Source organism: Propithecus coquereli, unplaced genomic scaffold (assembly GCF_000956105.1).
Source record: "Propithecus coquereli isolate 6110/MARCELLA unplaced genomic scaffold, Pcoq_1.0 Scaffold7, whole genome shotgun sequence".
Taxonomy (NCBI): Eukaryota; Metazoa; Chordata; class Mammalia; order Primates; family Indriidae; genus Propithecus; species Propithecus coquereli.
In genome coordinates, this window is record NW_012153062.1 from 1,861,076 (window position 1) to 1,879,436 (window position 18,361).

At 35.6% G+C, this 18,361-nt stretch overlaps 2 protein-coding genes across 2 annotated transcripts in view; both read left to right on the top strand.

Moving 5' to 3' along the window:
- The window catches only part of LOC105823868 (dihydropyrimidine dehydrogenase [NADP(+)]-like), a 256,534-nt gene that overhangs the window by 51,241 nt on the left and 186,932 nt on the right, over window positions 1-18,361 (top strand). The gene's annotated exons all lie outside the window — the stretch shown is intronic.
- On the top strand, window positions 11,857-12,493 carry LOC105823867 (securin-like). The gene has a single exon (XM_012661138.1). It carries the CDS (start codon window positions 11,857-11,859, stop codon window positions 12,463-12,465), a length of 609 nt encoding a protein of 202 aa, XP_012516592.1. The 3' UTR covers window positions 12,466-12,493.

The window sequence follows — 18,361 nt, forward strand, 5'->3', positions numbered from 1 at the left end:
TCCTAATTACATAAATATTTTGTACTCATTTTCAATGAGCAATTTTTGAAGACCAGAAAATGTTATCAGTCAGAAAACTCACCCAGAGTGAAAATAAAAAGGAAGGCCAGTTAATGATGGACAATTATTAGATATGTATTTAAGAATTTTAGCAAAATTGTTCTAAATACATGACACATAGTAGGTGCTCACAGTAAAAGAAAAATAAAAATAGCAATAAACTATAATTTATATTAAGAATTTGCTACTTGCAGTTCTATTTTTAATTGCTTTTTGTGGAGTAATTCATTTAAGCCTCAGCATTTAAGTCTCAGAACCACCCTATGAGGTAGGTACTATATTTTATCTCCATTCTTAGAGGATGGAACTGAAGCACAGGGAAGCTTAAGAAACCTGTCCAAGGTTCCAGAAGTTGAGGGTAGAACTAGAGATTGTACCTACATAGTCCCTGGAGAGCTCTTTAAGAAGAATTTTTTGGATAAGGAAATAAAGATAAATCATTGACTTTTTTCCTTGTAGACAATGAAAATGACTAATATATAGATTTTGATAATTTTTTTTTCTTGTTTGAGCTTTACAATCTTAGTCAATAATTTGTTTCTGCGTTCATTACCTGTTTATAATGGGCCAGGTATTGTGCTACTGATTACATTGAAATAAAGATAAATACGATATAAGCCTTGCCAAGTTCTCACACTCCTTTGAAGAAATATCAGTAAATAATAATAGTGCCCTGTTGAAGGAAGAACAATGAAGGAATTTTAATTATCAATGTGAGTTGGTCACATTTGCCTTTAGCTGAATCAGTCTAGCTTTTAGTGTGTGGAAGGTGGATTTAATGAGGAAGATGGGAGAGGAGGACTCTGGGACTGGTGTAGAAGATTGGAAGATAAATGACGAAGACCAGAAGAGGTGAGTATGTAGGACAGAGGATAAGCTGAAATCAATCTAGGAGGTAAAACACATGCAAGTTGAGAGTTGACTTCATGTGTACATTTAGTTGTTTATAGGGTATATTGAGGGGAAATATTGACAATTCAGTTTTGGACCTTTTGAGGTTCTTGTGCCTGTGGGTCATGCTGTTTAGTTAGAAAAGTTGGAGCTCATTAAAGGGTCAGTGATCAAGATGAATAAAATTGTCAGGATGTGTACTGGTAATTAAAAGCCTATGGTAGGGTTACGCAGAAAGATTGTGTGGCATGGGAAGAGGGTGCAAGTTAGACCTTTGGGATTAGGATGAGGCAAATGAGGCACTTACCTCAGGTGCAAAACGTAAGGGGTTGCCAGAAGACTCAGCGATCAGAATTAATAATAAAAAAATAAATTAAACCATGTATATAGGGGCATACCTTTTTCCTTTTACCTCAGGCCCTGATGTGGCTCAGCATGGCACTGAACACAGAACGGAAAAGGCAGGCAGAGATGAGAATTTAGCTAAGAAGCATTACAAGAGGTGAGATGAGAGACCCACAAGAGTGCAGTGGAGTAGTTCCTATCAAGGAAGGAGAGATCAATGTGTTTTTATTCTAATACATGATTTCTTATGTTCTAAATATGGTTAGTTTTTATATTTTTGGAAATTATCCTTGTGGTTTGCCTTGTCTTCTGGCTCCATTTTTCCTTCTCAAGTTTACATGACTATTGAGGGATGAAATCCACTTAGTTAATTAAGTTGGCACTCAATCTCATTCACCCTTGCTTGGATAGCCAGCTACTTGGTTCTGTTAAATTCGATATAGAATGCAGGTCTCAGTACTGGTATATCAAATTCACAATATGGATTCCTATCTTAAGATCCAAAAGTAAATGAACTTTTGACCAGATTCACAGTAAGAAAGCAATCCCTGTTTTTTTTATTCTTTAAAGTGAAAGCAATATTTATTCAGAAACTATAGAAAGTCTACTACTACACAGACAGAACAGAGGCAAGTTCTCCCTGCAGCAGAGAACTGGTGCCCTGCAGAAACCATAGAAAGTCTACTCCAAGATAGAATAGAGGTTGGCCCTCCCTATAGAAGAGAACCAGCCAGCAATCCCTGTTGTACACTTTCCTCTCCTTACATGATATTTTAAAACAATTTCTCAAGCATGAGCTTGCTTTCTTGATGGCTGACAATAGCTTTCTTCCAAAAATAGACTCAGTGTCTGAATGAGTTTCTGAAATAAAAAAATAACCAAAATCAAATTCTTTGCAACTAAATACCTCTTTCAGTAGGTGGAAAATGCGATGTTTGTGTAGAAATACAAATATCCTACTGGAAATTCAGACAGGCAGGTAATATAATCTCTTTTATTTTCCTCTAACTGAACCTAATTTCTATTTTGAGCATCTTTGAGAATGGAAACTTCATCTCTGTCACTTGTAGGATTCTTTTTGTTCCCTGCTTTACCACCACCTCCCTCCTCCATCCTTTATTTCTCTGGGCTGATATCTGAGTTTCACGGGCATTGGTGCCAGTGTAGTAGGTGAGATGAGCCCAGCAGATTCTTCATGTCATCTTTCCACTAATAACCATTGTGGGGGCTTTGCAGTCATCCCTCATTTCCATTCACCAGATCCCTTCCTGGCCCCTGTCTCTCTACTGTTTCAAGCCACTCTTGAAATCATGACAGTCGTTCTGATGTTCCACTCAACACTGGACACTTCATGGTTGAGACATCTCCCCCAGGCCTTCATCTAGTTGGTGAGTCACAGATTCTCCATCTTTTGATTTCCACACACCTGGCTGGTATTTGCTAGCCCCCCTGTGAATATCCTGAGGAGCCAGGCATTGATCCTCTTTCTCCAGGATCTACTAGTATCTCTGACCCCTTCCCTTCCCTTCCCTTTTGGTCCTCATCTTGTCTCTCTATCCTTAAAATATTCATACAGTCTAAGTGGGAAGGATGAGGGTCGAGAAAAAAATTATTTTTAATTAATCACACATTTCCCCTAAATCCATTGTTAATTACCCTGAGTCCCTGCAGTTTCCCTGAAAACTTGACTTCTGAAATCATAAACCCAGTGGAAACATACTTTGTTTCTCTGCTTTCTGTACTTACATCCTTTTCTGTAAGAAATGAAAACCCAGTGGCCTTGCTGCCTAATATGGGTGTAAATTTCTAGAGCAATGGGGAGAGCCGTAGCAAGACTACCACCACCCCATAAAGTCTGATTTTGAATTTGGATTTATCAGGAATGATGATCATATTTTGTCCTCTGCCCAGCAAGTTCTCAAATGAGGGATGGAGGGGTGGAGAGAGACGGCAGGGTAAGTTCCTGTTTGGGCCGGGAGAGCTTATGGAAAAGAGGATGAAGGCAGGCAAGACCACAGAAACCGCATATTGGGAAGTTGGGATGGTACTTGCACACTGTTGAGAGTGAGTGCCAACTTAAATTTTGTGCCACAGGTGCCTCACTTCGCCCTGTTACTGGCCCTGAAAACAGCTGCCAGCCAAGTGGCTTCCACTCTCCTGGAGGTACCAGCCAGCCTCAGGACCCATGAATGTTCCCATGTGTGTTTAAACTTGGGTGGCAACTGGCAGACCACAGTAGGGACTCAGATGGATTTTTGTGGCACATGTGGAAGGATGGAACAGGATGCAGAAGTACTGCCTGGCCATTATTCTGTCTTCTTTTGCAAAACTCTTGTGTATTGCTGGTGGGGATGCAAAATGATGCAGCTGCTATGGAAAACTGGCTGTTCCCTAAAAAGTTAAACATGGAGTTACAATACGAGGTAGCAATTCCATTCCTAGGTATATGTGCAAAATATTAAAAACAGGTACTCAAATAGATATTTGTACACCATTGTTCATAGCAACATTATTCTCAATAGCCAATAGGTGGAAATAACCCAAATGTCCATCAACAGATTAATAAACAAAATGTGGCATATACAGTGGTCCCCCACTGTGTGTATGTGTGTGTATATATATATATATATATATATAATTTTTTTTTTTTAAGAGACAAAGTCTCACTCTGTCACCCAGGCTGGAGTACAGTGGTGAGATCACAGCTCATTGCAGCCTGGAATTCCTGGGCTGAAGGGGTCCTCCTGCCTCAGCCTCCCAAGTAGCTGGGACTATTGAAACACACCATTGTGCCTGGCTAATTTTTTAATTTTTTTGTAGAGATGGGGACTTGCTATGTTGCCCAGGCTATTCTTCAACTCCTGGTCTCAAGTGATCTTCCAGCCTCAGCTTCCCAAACTGCTGGGATTATGTTAGGTATATTAATACTTTATCACAATAAACACACACACACACCAAAAAAAAAAAAAAAAAAAAAAAAAAAAGAAGTACTGCCTGGCTAACTGTGTCGGCTTCCCTCGTCATTACATTAACTTCCCAATAACACTACCACACATTATGCATTATTGAATTTTTTGGAATCATAGATCTGGTATGGTTTTACTGTTTAAATTTTAAAAATTATTATCCTGTTACACTTATTGAGAACATTGCAGTAAATTAGAAAAATAAAAGTTTGTTTTGAAGTAAGTATATTTTAAGTGATGACTACTGGACAGTTTCTTTTTTATGTCTCACAAATGTTAGAAGTTATCAATATATAAATTTAGTAATTAATTTTGTGTGTGTGTTATGATAGATATTACCTGGAGAAACTAACAGTTTAAAGAAAATGCAAGTTTAAAGTTTCAGCAGAGGGAAAAAATTCTATAGGGAAATATATACTGTGAAATGTGACTATCTAGAAATCTCACTGTTAGAATGTAAAACTTTCAGTATTAATAGAATAGGGATACCAAGCCTAAAAGCTTGCCTTGTGGTCATTTAGACATATGCAGACCTTGTAATTTTGAGGTTGAGGTGTGGGGTCTGCCATGGTATGACTTCTGACATGTAACTAGTATGTATGTATGCATATATTATAAATTTAGTTATTTTGAAATGTGATCTCACTGTGTTGCCCAGCCTGATCTTGAACTCCTGGGCTCAAATGATCCTCCTGCCTTAGCATCCTGAGTATCTGGGATGACAGGTGTGCACCATCATGCCCAGCTTAGTATTTATTTTGAAATAGTAGCAAACTGCTTATGGGAAGACATTTTTGGTAGAAGCTTTAAAGTCTAGTTATAGATTTCAAAATGAGAATACTGGGCAGTCTCAATTATGGCTCTCTTGATAACTGCATCCACTCCGTAGTTTCAGTGACCATCTGTGTGATTATTGACAGATAAATCAACATCTCTACCCAAGATTACTTCTGTATCAAGATGCCTGTTAAGATAGTTCCACCTGGATATTGTATTGGTCTGTCAATATTACCATGTCCAGAATTAAATTATTCAAGCCCACTCCTACCCTACTTTGCCTCCAGTATGTTGATAGCCACAATAATCATTTTGTTATACAGGCAAGAAAACCTGGAGCCAGTCCCGACACTAAAAATGCTATTATCAACAGCACTGTATTATAACTAACATAGAGTAAAAAAAGACTCTATTTAAAAGTATGTGTAAGATACATACATTTAATATTTTTTGCCATTTGATTTTCATTTCTACAAGGAACCATGAATTTGTATGGCATTGTGAAACTTGTTACATTTACATTTCACCAATACATATTTTATCACAGTTTCACATCTCTGTAATTAAGATTCATCTCATAGTTAATGTTATTAGAAAGCATTGTTATCAGTTTAATTAACAGCATTATTTTGTTCTTAGCAGTATATAAAACTGACACATGTTATAATCTATATTGTTTTTGGCTTTATGAAATAAAGCATATATGAAGAGAGGGCAGAGAATATTTTGATTGAAGTAAATATTCACCAGTTTTCATTGATGTTATTGGTAGGTGTGATAGTTTTTCAAAGCACTGGAAATACTTGAAAAGGCAGCCTACTGAAAACAAAAAGGTACATATATGGACAATAGTCCTAGTAACTGCAAGATTGCAATTCAACTTAGTTTAGGATAATTCTCTCTTGCTATTTCCAAAATAAAATGGAATTCTTCCGAGAGTCTGAATCACATCATTTTTAAGAGTTCTGAAATATATTGTTATTTATCTATCCCAAAATTAATTTAACTCAAAAAATTGGTAGACATTTTAATAGGGAGATGAGTTTGCCTATGGCATCTTGATTTGAGAAAAACCCTATATGTACCCAGTTTTGCAAGTAAGTTATATAAACATAAATGGCATAAATGTTCATGATCTGTAAACTACTTGTATTCCTTCTTCCTTATGTATTTATGATATACTTATTGTACACAAAGCATTTTTGAGCATCTGATAAAAAAATGCTTCATTTAAAATTATGTCTCATAAGTCAATTTCTCATATATTCTTTCCATCTCTATCCCGAGATACAAATACATTTCACTTGCTTTTTCTGAAGTTCTAAGATTTGGGGAGTGCATCTAATGCAGAATTCAACTGCGTGAGACAATGCTGTACTCTGTAAGAGTATCTCAAATGGTAATTGTGATAACGATGATGAAGACAATGAGGGTAGCCTACACTGAGCCATGCTCTGTATTATAGCTACATTAATTGATCCACAACTCTGAAGCAAATATTATTTCATGCATTTATTCTCCTTCCCTCCTTTGTTTTTCTTCATAGAACATATTGCTATCTAACATACTGTTTCATATTTCACTTGTTTAGTCTTTTTTTCCCCATTAGAATGTAAGGTCTGTGAGGACCTGTTGTGTTCATAGCTGTATTCTCAGCTCCTGTAATAGTGCCAGATGTATAATAAGTGCTCATTAAATGATAAGTGATTAAATGGAATATTTATTGAGTTCTCAGTATATGTTAGACATTGTTCTTTGTGCTAAGAATACAACTGTGTACAAATGGTCTTTGCTCTTATGGAACTTTCATTCTAGTGGATGAGAATTATTGTTATTTTACTAATTATTACGATTATTATCCCCTTTTTACTAATGGGAAATATGAAGCTTGAAGAAGAAAAGTGAATTAGTCAGATTCAGTCTAAGCATATATAAAAATTTATTTTGGTTTTCACTTAAAAATATGTTTTACATAATAAGTTTTATCTACTAACATCCACATAGATTTCTTTAAGAATACAAAGTATACCCTGAAACAGCAATTAAAATATGAAATCATTGATGGGTTGCCATTGTCTGTATATGAAGTAGAACTTCTGAATAGTTTTGGGCATTAATCCAATTGCTGGAAATAAGTTACTTTCTACAATAATTAACTTTCCTAAAGAATTAATTTATTGCATCACACTTTTCAGTATTTCTTTAACACTACTAAAGATAAATTATTTCACCTTATTTTAAGGCTTACATAGTATAAATATTTACTTGAATCTGAATTGTACAAATTTATTACCAAATATTAATGGAAGATCTAACATGTGGCAGCCACTGTGATAATTGATGGGGACAGGGATAAAAACTCTTGTTGCTCTGGCAATTTGCAGTCATTTGTACTGACATTAAACTCATATTCACAGTAAGTTTTGTCAGTATATCCAACCGGGAGAATTATAGCTGAAGTAATGTCGCCTGGTCTTAGGATTCATTGTTGACCTCTCTGAGGAAGCAGAATTTGAATTGAAAATAAAGATGAAGGAAAGAAGGAAAAAGAAGAGGGATTCCACCTGAGTAGCAAACTTATATCTGAAAGACCTCAGTTGAGGGAGCATATTGAAATTAAGGTACAGAAACAATTTCAATACTACATGAGTAAAGTTGTAACATATGAAGGAAAGTACCAAGAGATGAGGCTGAGGAGATCAGCAGAGTAGTGATAATGATACAACTATTTCTTGAATAGTTTTATAGTCTGGTTATTTTATTAAGAGAGGTGCATGTTATCTCATTAAGAAGGCACACTCTTTGTTTGCTACATGCTATGATAGAGTTTTGACAAATATTAGGTTCTCTTTGAAAGTGTGGGCTTTCTTGGTGCTTCATTCCACACATAGAATAGTATTGTCAGAGATTTATTCTCCAGACAGAAATATGTAATAAAATGGTAATTGACCAAAGAGAAGAAAAGTATTAACTCTTGATTTCCTGAGGCTGTTACAAAAATGCTTTGCTTTAATTATTTATTTCAGACTGATCTCCAACTTTCTGCACATCCATGTGACATACAAATTAAACTCATTTGTAATTGTCAGCCATCAGCTCTTTTACTTTTATTTTGCTCTTCTCTAGTATGAAGTTTTTATCATGGTTAAGTAGGGTGCTCTTTATGTTTTTTTAAAGCCAACTTTATTGTTATTGGAGTATAATTACCTAGTTAGGGTTTAAGTTGAACTGGAAAAACTTTTCCCCTAAGTATATTTCAATTAGCTTTATTTGCCAAAGAAAGAAAACTTTTCCTTATAGCTTTCTTATCTTTGAGGTTGGTTTTTTATGAGGGAAGACAGTAGAACCTAAAGAGATGAACTATCAGCAGAAAGGTTGGCTAGGAGTGTAAGCTCTGGAGATAAACATATGTGGATTCAATTATTGGTTTTGCCACTTATTAGCTCTGTGACCTTGAGTAAATTTCTTAATCTCTTCCTGCCTTCATTTCCTCATTTGTAGATGAAGATAGTAATAGCATCTACCTGATAGACTAAATGAGTCAACGTGCATACTGTTCTTAAAATAATGCTTGGCATATATGTAACCCTTTATAAGTATTATTGCTTATCTTGTTAATACTGGTGGGTCGGATGCTCCCAGGTCTGTTTCTGTTACTACATGTGTAGGTCCGTCATCCCAGTGGGTACAGAAGAACAGTGTAATTAAATATGGAGAAACCGTGGAGGGGTTATGAGCAGGAAGATACTGAGGATGGCAATGGAAAACAGAGCATTTCCTCTATTGCCTAGAAATGTCCTGGTAACAAATTTCTATAGCGACAGCCAATCAGAGACAGAGAAAAGAGAACCACCAGATTTTTCAAGCACTGCCTCATATGCATAAAGTTGGAATGAATTCTTTTCCTGTGATTTCTTTTTTTTTTTTTTTTTTGCTACATGTTTCTCTTCTGCAAAAAGCCTCAACCCGATGCCTTAGTCCTGGCCGGTTTTCATCATAGGGGAGAGAGAGCTCTATATTGTCATGGGGAATTCCACTCTGGCTGAGGTTCTCTTGTGCAAGCTCCTGCAGGGCTAGTAACTGCTAACCTGAAATGTGCTCCCTCTGTTAGAATGGTTAGAGAGTGAAATATTTACTCTCAATGTCTGATAAGGAAATTTCTCTTGGGAGAAGAAGTTGTTCTTATAGACTACATATTAGTCCAAGAATATTGAGAAGAGATCCAGAAGATCTGGAACCCAGTTGATTTGATTTGTTTACACAGAAATTCTTTGCATAATCATAAATATTAAACTGGAATTGTATGATGTATTGTAGGTCAATAAGTACTATATAATAAAGCAGATGTGTGTTAAGACTATGTCTATAAAAACAAAATATGTATATTTTAAAAGATATTAATGAAGCATATTACTATATTTGCAAATAAAAAATATCTTTGCATATGGGAAAATAGAGTGCTCTGAACAAAAGAAATTAGCTAAATTGTCTTTAGAGCCTAATGGTATATTTTACCTTTGCAAAACATTTATTTGGTGCTCATAGCAAATAAATATGTGAGTTTTGCTGTTTTCCGAATGGGCATACAATGGCAGCTGTCTTTCTAATCGTTCCCCTATTCAAACACTAATCGGTGGAACCCACATAGAATGTGAGACGCCTGAATAGGTAGACAAAGGCAGCAGCGTTTTTAATCACAGTCCTATTCAAGCACTAATCGGAGTGATGATTAAGGGACATTAGAGGGAGCACTTTGACATCTGATCCTTTGAACTGACGTCTGTGCAGGCTGCACTCCACAGAGCTCACTTGGCCAGACTGATTTCCTTAAATAAAGTGCAGTGATTTCCAGTGTAGGAAATATTACATTAGAGCCTATTGAAATGATTAGGAATTGAGGAGCTTGTCTTTTGGTGAGGATGTGGTATATACTGTATACTCACAAAACTGAGAACATTAATATTGCATGCGCTACTCTGAATATCAGGGACCATGGAGAAATAGCATGAAAAAGATCTACCAGCAGTCATGCAGTTAAAATTGAATATGAACAGAAATGTGGAACTCTGCTGTCATAGCTCTCCATTATTAAAGTTTATGAATTTTGGAATATTTGTATTTTCATGTAACCTATTCAGGATCGGCACATCGTAACAGCATTGCAATTTTTGTTTTCTTTAAACCTCGATATTTTTAGTGTTAACTATCTTGAGTTGCTTTAATAAAAATTTGTGTTATACCCTATTTGCATGGTCATGCTTTGATTCAATAGTCTTTATTCATACAGAATGAAATATTTTCTTTTTTCTCTCAGAATTTCTAATATCTGTTTAGATTTTGCTAACCTGTTCCCCAAAACATTTCATATGATTAATCCTAATGTTAATATCTGTTCACTATTTACAGATTGAATCAGTGGTTATTATTTCATCATCAGTATTTGAAGACATAGCTCCAAATATCAATAACTATGTATATGTTGCATATGTATGTAATGTATGTAGGGGAGGAAAACATTTTCCCTTTAACCTGTTGTGTTCAGTAGCTGGGACATGTGAATTAAACTGACAAAAGACAGAGTAACAGCAAAAAAGGCATACAGGTTTTATTTGATGTTAATATTTTAGTTTATATGTGAACAAGGCCTTCATAAAATGGAAATGAAGACCCCAAAAAGCAGTTAAATGCAGGGGCTTCTATATTATTTTAATAAAGGGAGATACATCGTGGAGAAGAGATAAGACAAAGGAAAAGGGGTTTGGGCTTCTAGGGGTGATAACTTGCGGGAAAACAAATATATGGGGGATACTAATGGAAGACAAGGGTTATTCTAGTAAGGTTTGTTTGTGCAGATCTATCTTGGTGGTGACTTTCTGTATCCAGTGATAAGGGTTGTTCTCCTGGTATGGGAGAGGGGAGGGGAACACCTTCACAAAAGGAAAATTATGTCTGCTTTTAAGTAGATAGGAGAAGGGCAAAGAGCTCTTTCAGTTTCACCATTTGCTGTTTGCTGCTTCTTAATTATTTTCAGCTGAAAACAGTCCTTATGCCAAGGTGGCATATTTTGGGATGGCATATTCTGATTCCCTCAGGTACAACCTCTCAGGACTGGGTTCCCTGTATTTATTATGTTCCTTAGTTGTAAGGTTCATTTCTACATGACACAAATATTTATAATAAATTCTGGGATAAATTTGACTGGGATGTATAATATTCTTGAGAGTATCTGCACCACAAACCCACAGGTTTATAGGGGGCCCTTAAAGCTTTGTTCGTACCACCTGACTCTCACCCTGATTCTGGCCACTTGAGTCTGATTGAGAAAAGTGACCCAAACTGGGAAAATCAGATTCTTCCTAGATATCTGGGACAAGAGATCCTCTTTCATTCTGGGCTGTTTGAACAGGGGAAAAAAAAGGAAAGCTTGGTGCTGCATGGTGGCCATTTTCCACTTGCCATGTGTGCTGAAAAACAGAAAAGGCCAGTCTAAGAAAGAGAAGAGAGAAGCAGATGTAGAGAAAGAAGCTGCCTGGGTTTCTCATGGCTTTTCATGGGGAGAGTTTTGCCACATTGTTTTCTGAAATACTATTGGATCTGAATATAGTCTCCCTTTTTGGCTTAAACTAGCTAAAGAAGATTTGAGATATACACCACCAAAAGGGGTCCTAAGGAGCACAGTGGTATATGTCAAGTTTTAATGACTTAGAAAATGGTGTTTTATTTTTAGGGAATATGTTAAAATATGTTAAACTTAACTTCCCTCGCCTTCCCCAATTCCCAGTATCTAATGTGTTTCTCACGCTTAGAATAATCCAGAATGGCTACTCTGATCTTTGTCGATAAGGAAAATGGAGAACCAGGCACCCGTGTGGCTCCTAAGGATGGGCTGAAGCTGAGGGCTAGGCCTTCAACCAAAGCCTCAGATGGGAAATCTCAGGTTTCAACACCACGTGTTGGCAAAATATTTGATGCTCCACCAGCCTTACCTAAAACTGCTAGAAAGGCTTTGGGAACTGTCAACAGAGCTACAGAAAAGTCAGTAAAGACTAACAGACCCCTCAAACAAAAACAGCCAACTTTCTCTGCCAAAAAGGTGACTGAGAAGACTGTTAAGGCAAAAAGCTCGGTTCCTGCCTCCGATGACACCTATCCAGAAATAGAAAAGTTCTTTCCCTTCAATCCTCTAGATTTGGAGAGTTTTGACCTGCCTGAAGAGTACCAGATTGCAGACCTCCCCTTGAATGGAGTGCCTCTCATGATCCTTGATGAGGAGAGAGAACTTGAAAAGCTGTTACGGCTGGGACCCCCTTCATCTGTGAAGATTTCCTCTTCACCATGGGAATCTGATCCGTCGCAGTCTCCTTCAAGCATTCTGTCCACCCTGGATGTTGAATTGTCACCTGTTTGCTATGACATAGATATTTAAGTTTCTTAGTGCTTTTGTAGTTTGTGTGTTTGTATTAATAAAGCATTTCTTTAACAGAAAAAAAAAAAAACACACAGTTAAGTTGTGTGAGGCAGTAGGGTGTAATGTAATCAGCTCCGCCTCAGATACAGATTGCCTGGACTCAAATCATGTTGCTTCCTTTACTAACTTGACCTTGGGTAAGATTTTTTTCCTCTACCAGCTAGCTGTTAAATAGAAATATTGATAATTATAGCAATCTAATTAAATTATTTTGAGGGTTAAATGAACTAATGAATTTAAAAAGGGTATAATATAAGCCTTAGCACATGGTAAATACTCACTAAATGGTACTTTTCTATTATTTTATTTTTACTTAAATATGAGGAATGACTCATGGTTCAGATAAAGAAGCATTTAGCTTGAATTTCTTTTACGAATATGAATCCTTTTAGTAATAAATTATGGATATTAAAAAACTGGGTAAAGTGATTATACATTTATTTATGTTAAATGTGACTTTTTTTCTAATGTCATATACTATTAATTTTAGTATTCAGTAAATAAATCTAGGATGGTGTATGCCCTTAATGGTTAAGTAGACCCTTTGTCATAAACTCTCTCAGTCTTCCTTTTTCTGTAAGAGACAAAACTTATACAGATTTGGTGTTTTTAGTTTGTTTCCATGGTATATTAAGTAATTGCAGTAGTTTACTCTGGATTCCTTCCATTTTTTTCCCCCTGAGCGGCAAAAAGAACGTGGGCAGTATTTGTGGTTTGACTTATTATCTATAGGTTCATCCTGTTTCTATCAGTGTGTTTTTAGATTTTCTGGTGCTTTGTTTTAAATTGCCTCTCTTATGTTTTGAAAGTTTGAATCTATTTCTGTACCTCTATCTATTTTCTCTGTCTTTATCTCTACCTTTGTATCTATCTCTATATGACTTATTTTTTTCAGAGATACTTTCTGGCTTTAAAGCCAGCAGCTTTTAAACTACAAATCAAGAAATAATCTATGCAAATCATTTCCCTCCACAGCACTGCCTAAGAAAGTTTAATGGTGTTGCTGTTTTTCTTGTACTTTTTTGAATAACTTTTCTATCATCACTAGGCTCTAGCCATTTCTTGGTTTAATAGGGGAGAATTTAAAAGAGTGGATAAAAAGAAGAGGATCAACAGGTTCTCAAGGAGAAAAACGGTTTGAATGTGTAATACACATAATATATTTGGGAGGCAAAGTATGAATAGATAATTCAGGCTGGGTGAAGGATTCATCTCTACCAGCAATGGAAGAAAATATTTGGAAAAAAGGTTGGTGAGGGAGGTATGCAGAAAACAGACTGGAATCATATTGTGAAAAAAATTAAATACATAATAGGGGTTTTGGATGTTTTTCTTAGGGCAGTAAACTCTTTGATGATTTTGACTAAGACATTACCATCATAAAAGTAATGTTTTAAGATCAATGGCTATTCGCTCTAATGATAGTTTCCTTGGCCATGCAAAAGCTTTTTAATTTGATCAGATCCCATTTATTTATTTTTGTTGCTGTGGTGTTGCTTTGGGGGTTCTGCTTCAAGAATTCCTTGCCTAGGCCGATGTCTGAAAAGGTCTTCGCAACATCTTCTTTTAGAATTCTTAAGGTTTCATGCCTTAGGTTTAAGTCTGTTATCGATCTTGAATTGATTTTTGTGAGAAGAGAGAGGTGGGGATCCAGGTTCATTCTACATGTAGCTATCCTGTTTTCCCTGCACCATTTATTGAAAAGAGATTCTTTTCCCCAGTGTATGTTTTTGTCAGCTTTGTCAAAGATTAGATTACCATATGTGGATGGTTTCATCTCTGGATTCTCAGTCCTGAGCTTCTGCACTGCCAAGGAAACTATCATTAGAGTGAATAGACAGCCCACAGAATCGGAAAAAATATTTGCTCTCTACACATCTGATAAAGGGCTGATAACCAGAATCTATCTAGAACTCAAAAAAATCAACAAGAAAAAATCAAACAACCCCATCAACAAATGGGCAAAGGAAATGAACAGAAACTTTTCAAAAGAAGACAGAATAATGGCCAGCAAACATATAAAAAAATGTTCAACATCTCTAATCATTAGAGGAATGCAAATCAAAACCACAATGAGATATCACCTAACCCCTGTGAGACTGGCCTCTATCAAAAAATCCCAAAACATCAAATGCTGGCGAGGATGCGGAGAAACAGGAGCACTCCTACACTGCTGGTGGGACTGCAAATTAGTGCAACCTCTGTGGAAAAGAACTTGGAGATACCTCAGAGAGCTAAAACTAGAAATACCATTTGATCTAGCAATAGCACTATTAGGCATCTACCCAAAGGAGCAAAAGGTACGCTATAATAGAGACATCTGCACCCGAATGTTTATGGCAGCACAATTCACTGTTGCAAAGATGTGGAAACAACCCAAGTGCCCGTCAATCCATGAGTGGATTATTAAAATTTGGTATATGTATACAATGGAATATTACTCAATCATAAGAAATGACAGTGATCTGGCACCTGTTATATTTTCCTGGATTGAACTTAAGCCCATTCTCCGAAGTGAGGTATCACAAGATCAGAAGAATGGGCTCCACTTGTACTCGCCATCAAATTGGTACTAACTGATGAACACTAGGGTGCTCACATGGCAGCAATATTCTCCAGGGATTAGGGGAATGGGGAGGTAAACCCACAACTAAAGGACACAGGGAGCATTGTAGAGGGGAAGGGCATGCCTCTAACCCTTGCTTGGGTGAGGCAAAGACATAAAATGTAACCATAATGTTTGTACTCTCATAATACCCTGAGATAAAAAGAAAAAAAGATCAATGGCTAATTTTAGAATATTAATTTGGAACCCACTAGTTAGTTAGAGGCATCAGTAAAAGTGGGAACTATGGGAATAGAAAGCATAGGATTAAGGATTCTTCAGATACTGTGAAAATTATTTAGGAAGAATGGACAGTATTGTTGGTAGGAAATAGATGAAAAAAAATTAACATATCATTGATCATTCAATGAACATATTAATAAATAGAGTAGATAGTAGGGATGTAAGAATGTATCCATACTTTTTTAGGGAGAAGCAGACAGCAGTGGAAGAAAGCATTGGCATATTGTGGAGAAAGAACACCAATTGTGGTGCCACTTTGGGCTGTTTTTCCGCCAGATAGGCTAGTTCCTGGCATACAGTAAACATTCAGTGATTGATACCTATTATTTTTTTTCTTGATGGTTTTATCATTGTTATTTTTGCTATTATTGTCATTCTTATTTTAGATATTATAGTAAGGTCACTTCCATCTAATTCTTGGTATTTACCTTCTGTGGTTCTGGTACCAGAATTACCTTTAGGCAGAGCTGAAAAAGGAACAAGAGGAGTAGAAGGTAGCTTCATGCCAGCCCAGAAACAGGATTTAAGAACTCATCAGGACTCGAGCTTTCTGATATGTATTGGAAAAGTCATCTGTTATATTAGGTTAAGGCTTTATCAGATGTACTAAGCTTTATTAGGTTGAATATCATGCTTTTTCCTATAAGTTTTTCACTCCTAGAGTTCTTTTGAGCAGTCCTGTTTATATTCCATATAACAGTTCTTCCTTTTTTAATATTCATCTTATATCTTCTTGGGGAATAGCTCATAGTATATCTTTTCTAACACTGAAATGTGGTTTTCTTTGTAATGAATGCCATTGTAGTACCTAGTTTTAATCTTTTGAATAAGAACTACTGTAAATCAACTGAACAAAAATTTAGTTCCACAAAAACAGAAATAAATGGAAATGGTGGCATTTCAGTCTTGTTTTTATTAATTTAATCAGGCTTGGGCATTATTATAAAAAGATAGTAAAGAAGATCAAAATATAAACAACTAGATTTTTAAGATAAATTCTAAAATAGATGAATTCTAAAACATTAGATAAATTCTAAAACATTGGATACTGATGGACGTTCTATAAATATTTGTTAAATAAATAACTGCTTAATACAGAACAGTAACCTACTTCTATCTGGAAAAAATAGAATGGTTTCCCTCAGGAAATAGTGGGTGATTTGTATCTTGAAGATGAAGCAGGGCTTTACCAGGTCAACAGAATAGGGAAGGGAAGGGTAAGAAGGCAATATAGGCAGAACACCATGTGCAGCCTCATAAGTATATACAGTGGTGCCATATTTTGAACTCTACATATAGTATTATATTGCTAGAATAGACAGGATAATAAGGACCAGATCATGAAGGCTTTGTAATGTATATTACTAACCACCTATTTAAAAGAAGTAATTAAACAACACATTCAATTTTCACAATAATTCAATGATGTAAGTACCAGATTTATTCCTATTTTAAAGATGAGGGAACAGTATTAGAGTTGTTCTTTGTCCAATTCACACAGTTAGTAAGTGAAATATTAACATCTGGAAATGAAAGTGGACATCTGCATGTCCTAGCGCACTTCAGAATACATATGTATATTTATATTTTTACAAGGAGGAATGAAATGTTTGGGATATTTTTGTATGAAACTGAAACAAAGCAGAAATAGTTGCTGTGTTTCTCCATTTGTTCTTATAGTTGATGTTTCCATTACCAAGATATAAGCAAGCAAGTTTTATTGGGTTTGCCCAAAATTCAAAAGAAAGTTTTTCTAAAGAAATTTTACTTTCAACAGTGTCAGCTTGATAAATCTGACAGAAAGTTTTTTCTAAGAATTATTTTACGTTAAAAGAAATAAATATGTAAATGGATCTTGGAGTAGGTCTGAAAGCAAGAATGTTGTAGTGTCACATGAGGCAATAAAGAAAAAAATATTTTATTATGAATTAAAAAATAGAAATGAAGAAAAGGATATTTTAATAATGTGAATTAACATTTAGAAGTTTTATGTGAAAGATCATAAAATTCAGTAATGTTGAAACAGTGCCAAAATGTTGAAAACAATAATATTGATGAAATAAGTTTTTTCTTACTGAGACTTGCATGGTATTTGAGTCTTCTAGTGACCCTTTAGGTCTACTCTTCTGTTTGTTAACACAACATTCACATCAAAAAAGTACCTAGACAGAACATTCGCTCTAAGTCCCTTGTAAACTATCATAAATAGAATATCAAGCTAATAATTCCAGTTTGCATTTATAGAATGTCTTCCTCTAAGGAACTCAAGTGTAAGACATTTATCTTATCACCTAGGTGTAGTATTTCTATGGTGGGTATTATTGCTGTCATTCACCTCAGGAGAAATGCATTCAAAAGCTTCAGCAGTTTTTCTAATGGTCACCTAAACTTTCCTTTTCTTTTTTAAATAGCAAAATAGGTCTTGCTAAATGGCAACTTGATCTTTTTCATTTCTCTAGCCAAAAATATTGGATCCTTAATTTCTCATTTTCTCTTATATGCCATATACAATCTATTAATAAGTTAGAGCTGCCTTCAAAATATATACAGAATAAGACAGTGTCTCACCTTCTCCACTTCAAGGGAGCTTCATTTACATGATTACCTGTGAGTGATTTCTTTCAGACTGATGTGCAAAACCTTCACAACTATACATGGCCTTACTGGCTACCATCCTTCCTTGGACATTTGTTTGGCTCAGGTGAGAGTACGAATAGAGGCCCACGTATCATATGTCTCAATATTTGAAAGCTATAAAGCAAGAGAAAAGTGTTAAATAATGTTCTACTGTAACAAATTATGTATTTACCAGGACAAAATTGAGAAATATGGTTTTTATACATGTCTGTTGATGGGCTGGTGATACTTAGATGAATAATAAAATAAACACATGCAGAGTTCATGTATTATTGAATGTTTATATTATGAAAATTATTTTTTCTTGCCTTTATTTCGTCAGAACCACAAATTATGTTGCAATAATTGAGATTGCCATGTAATGTATAT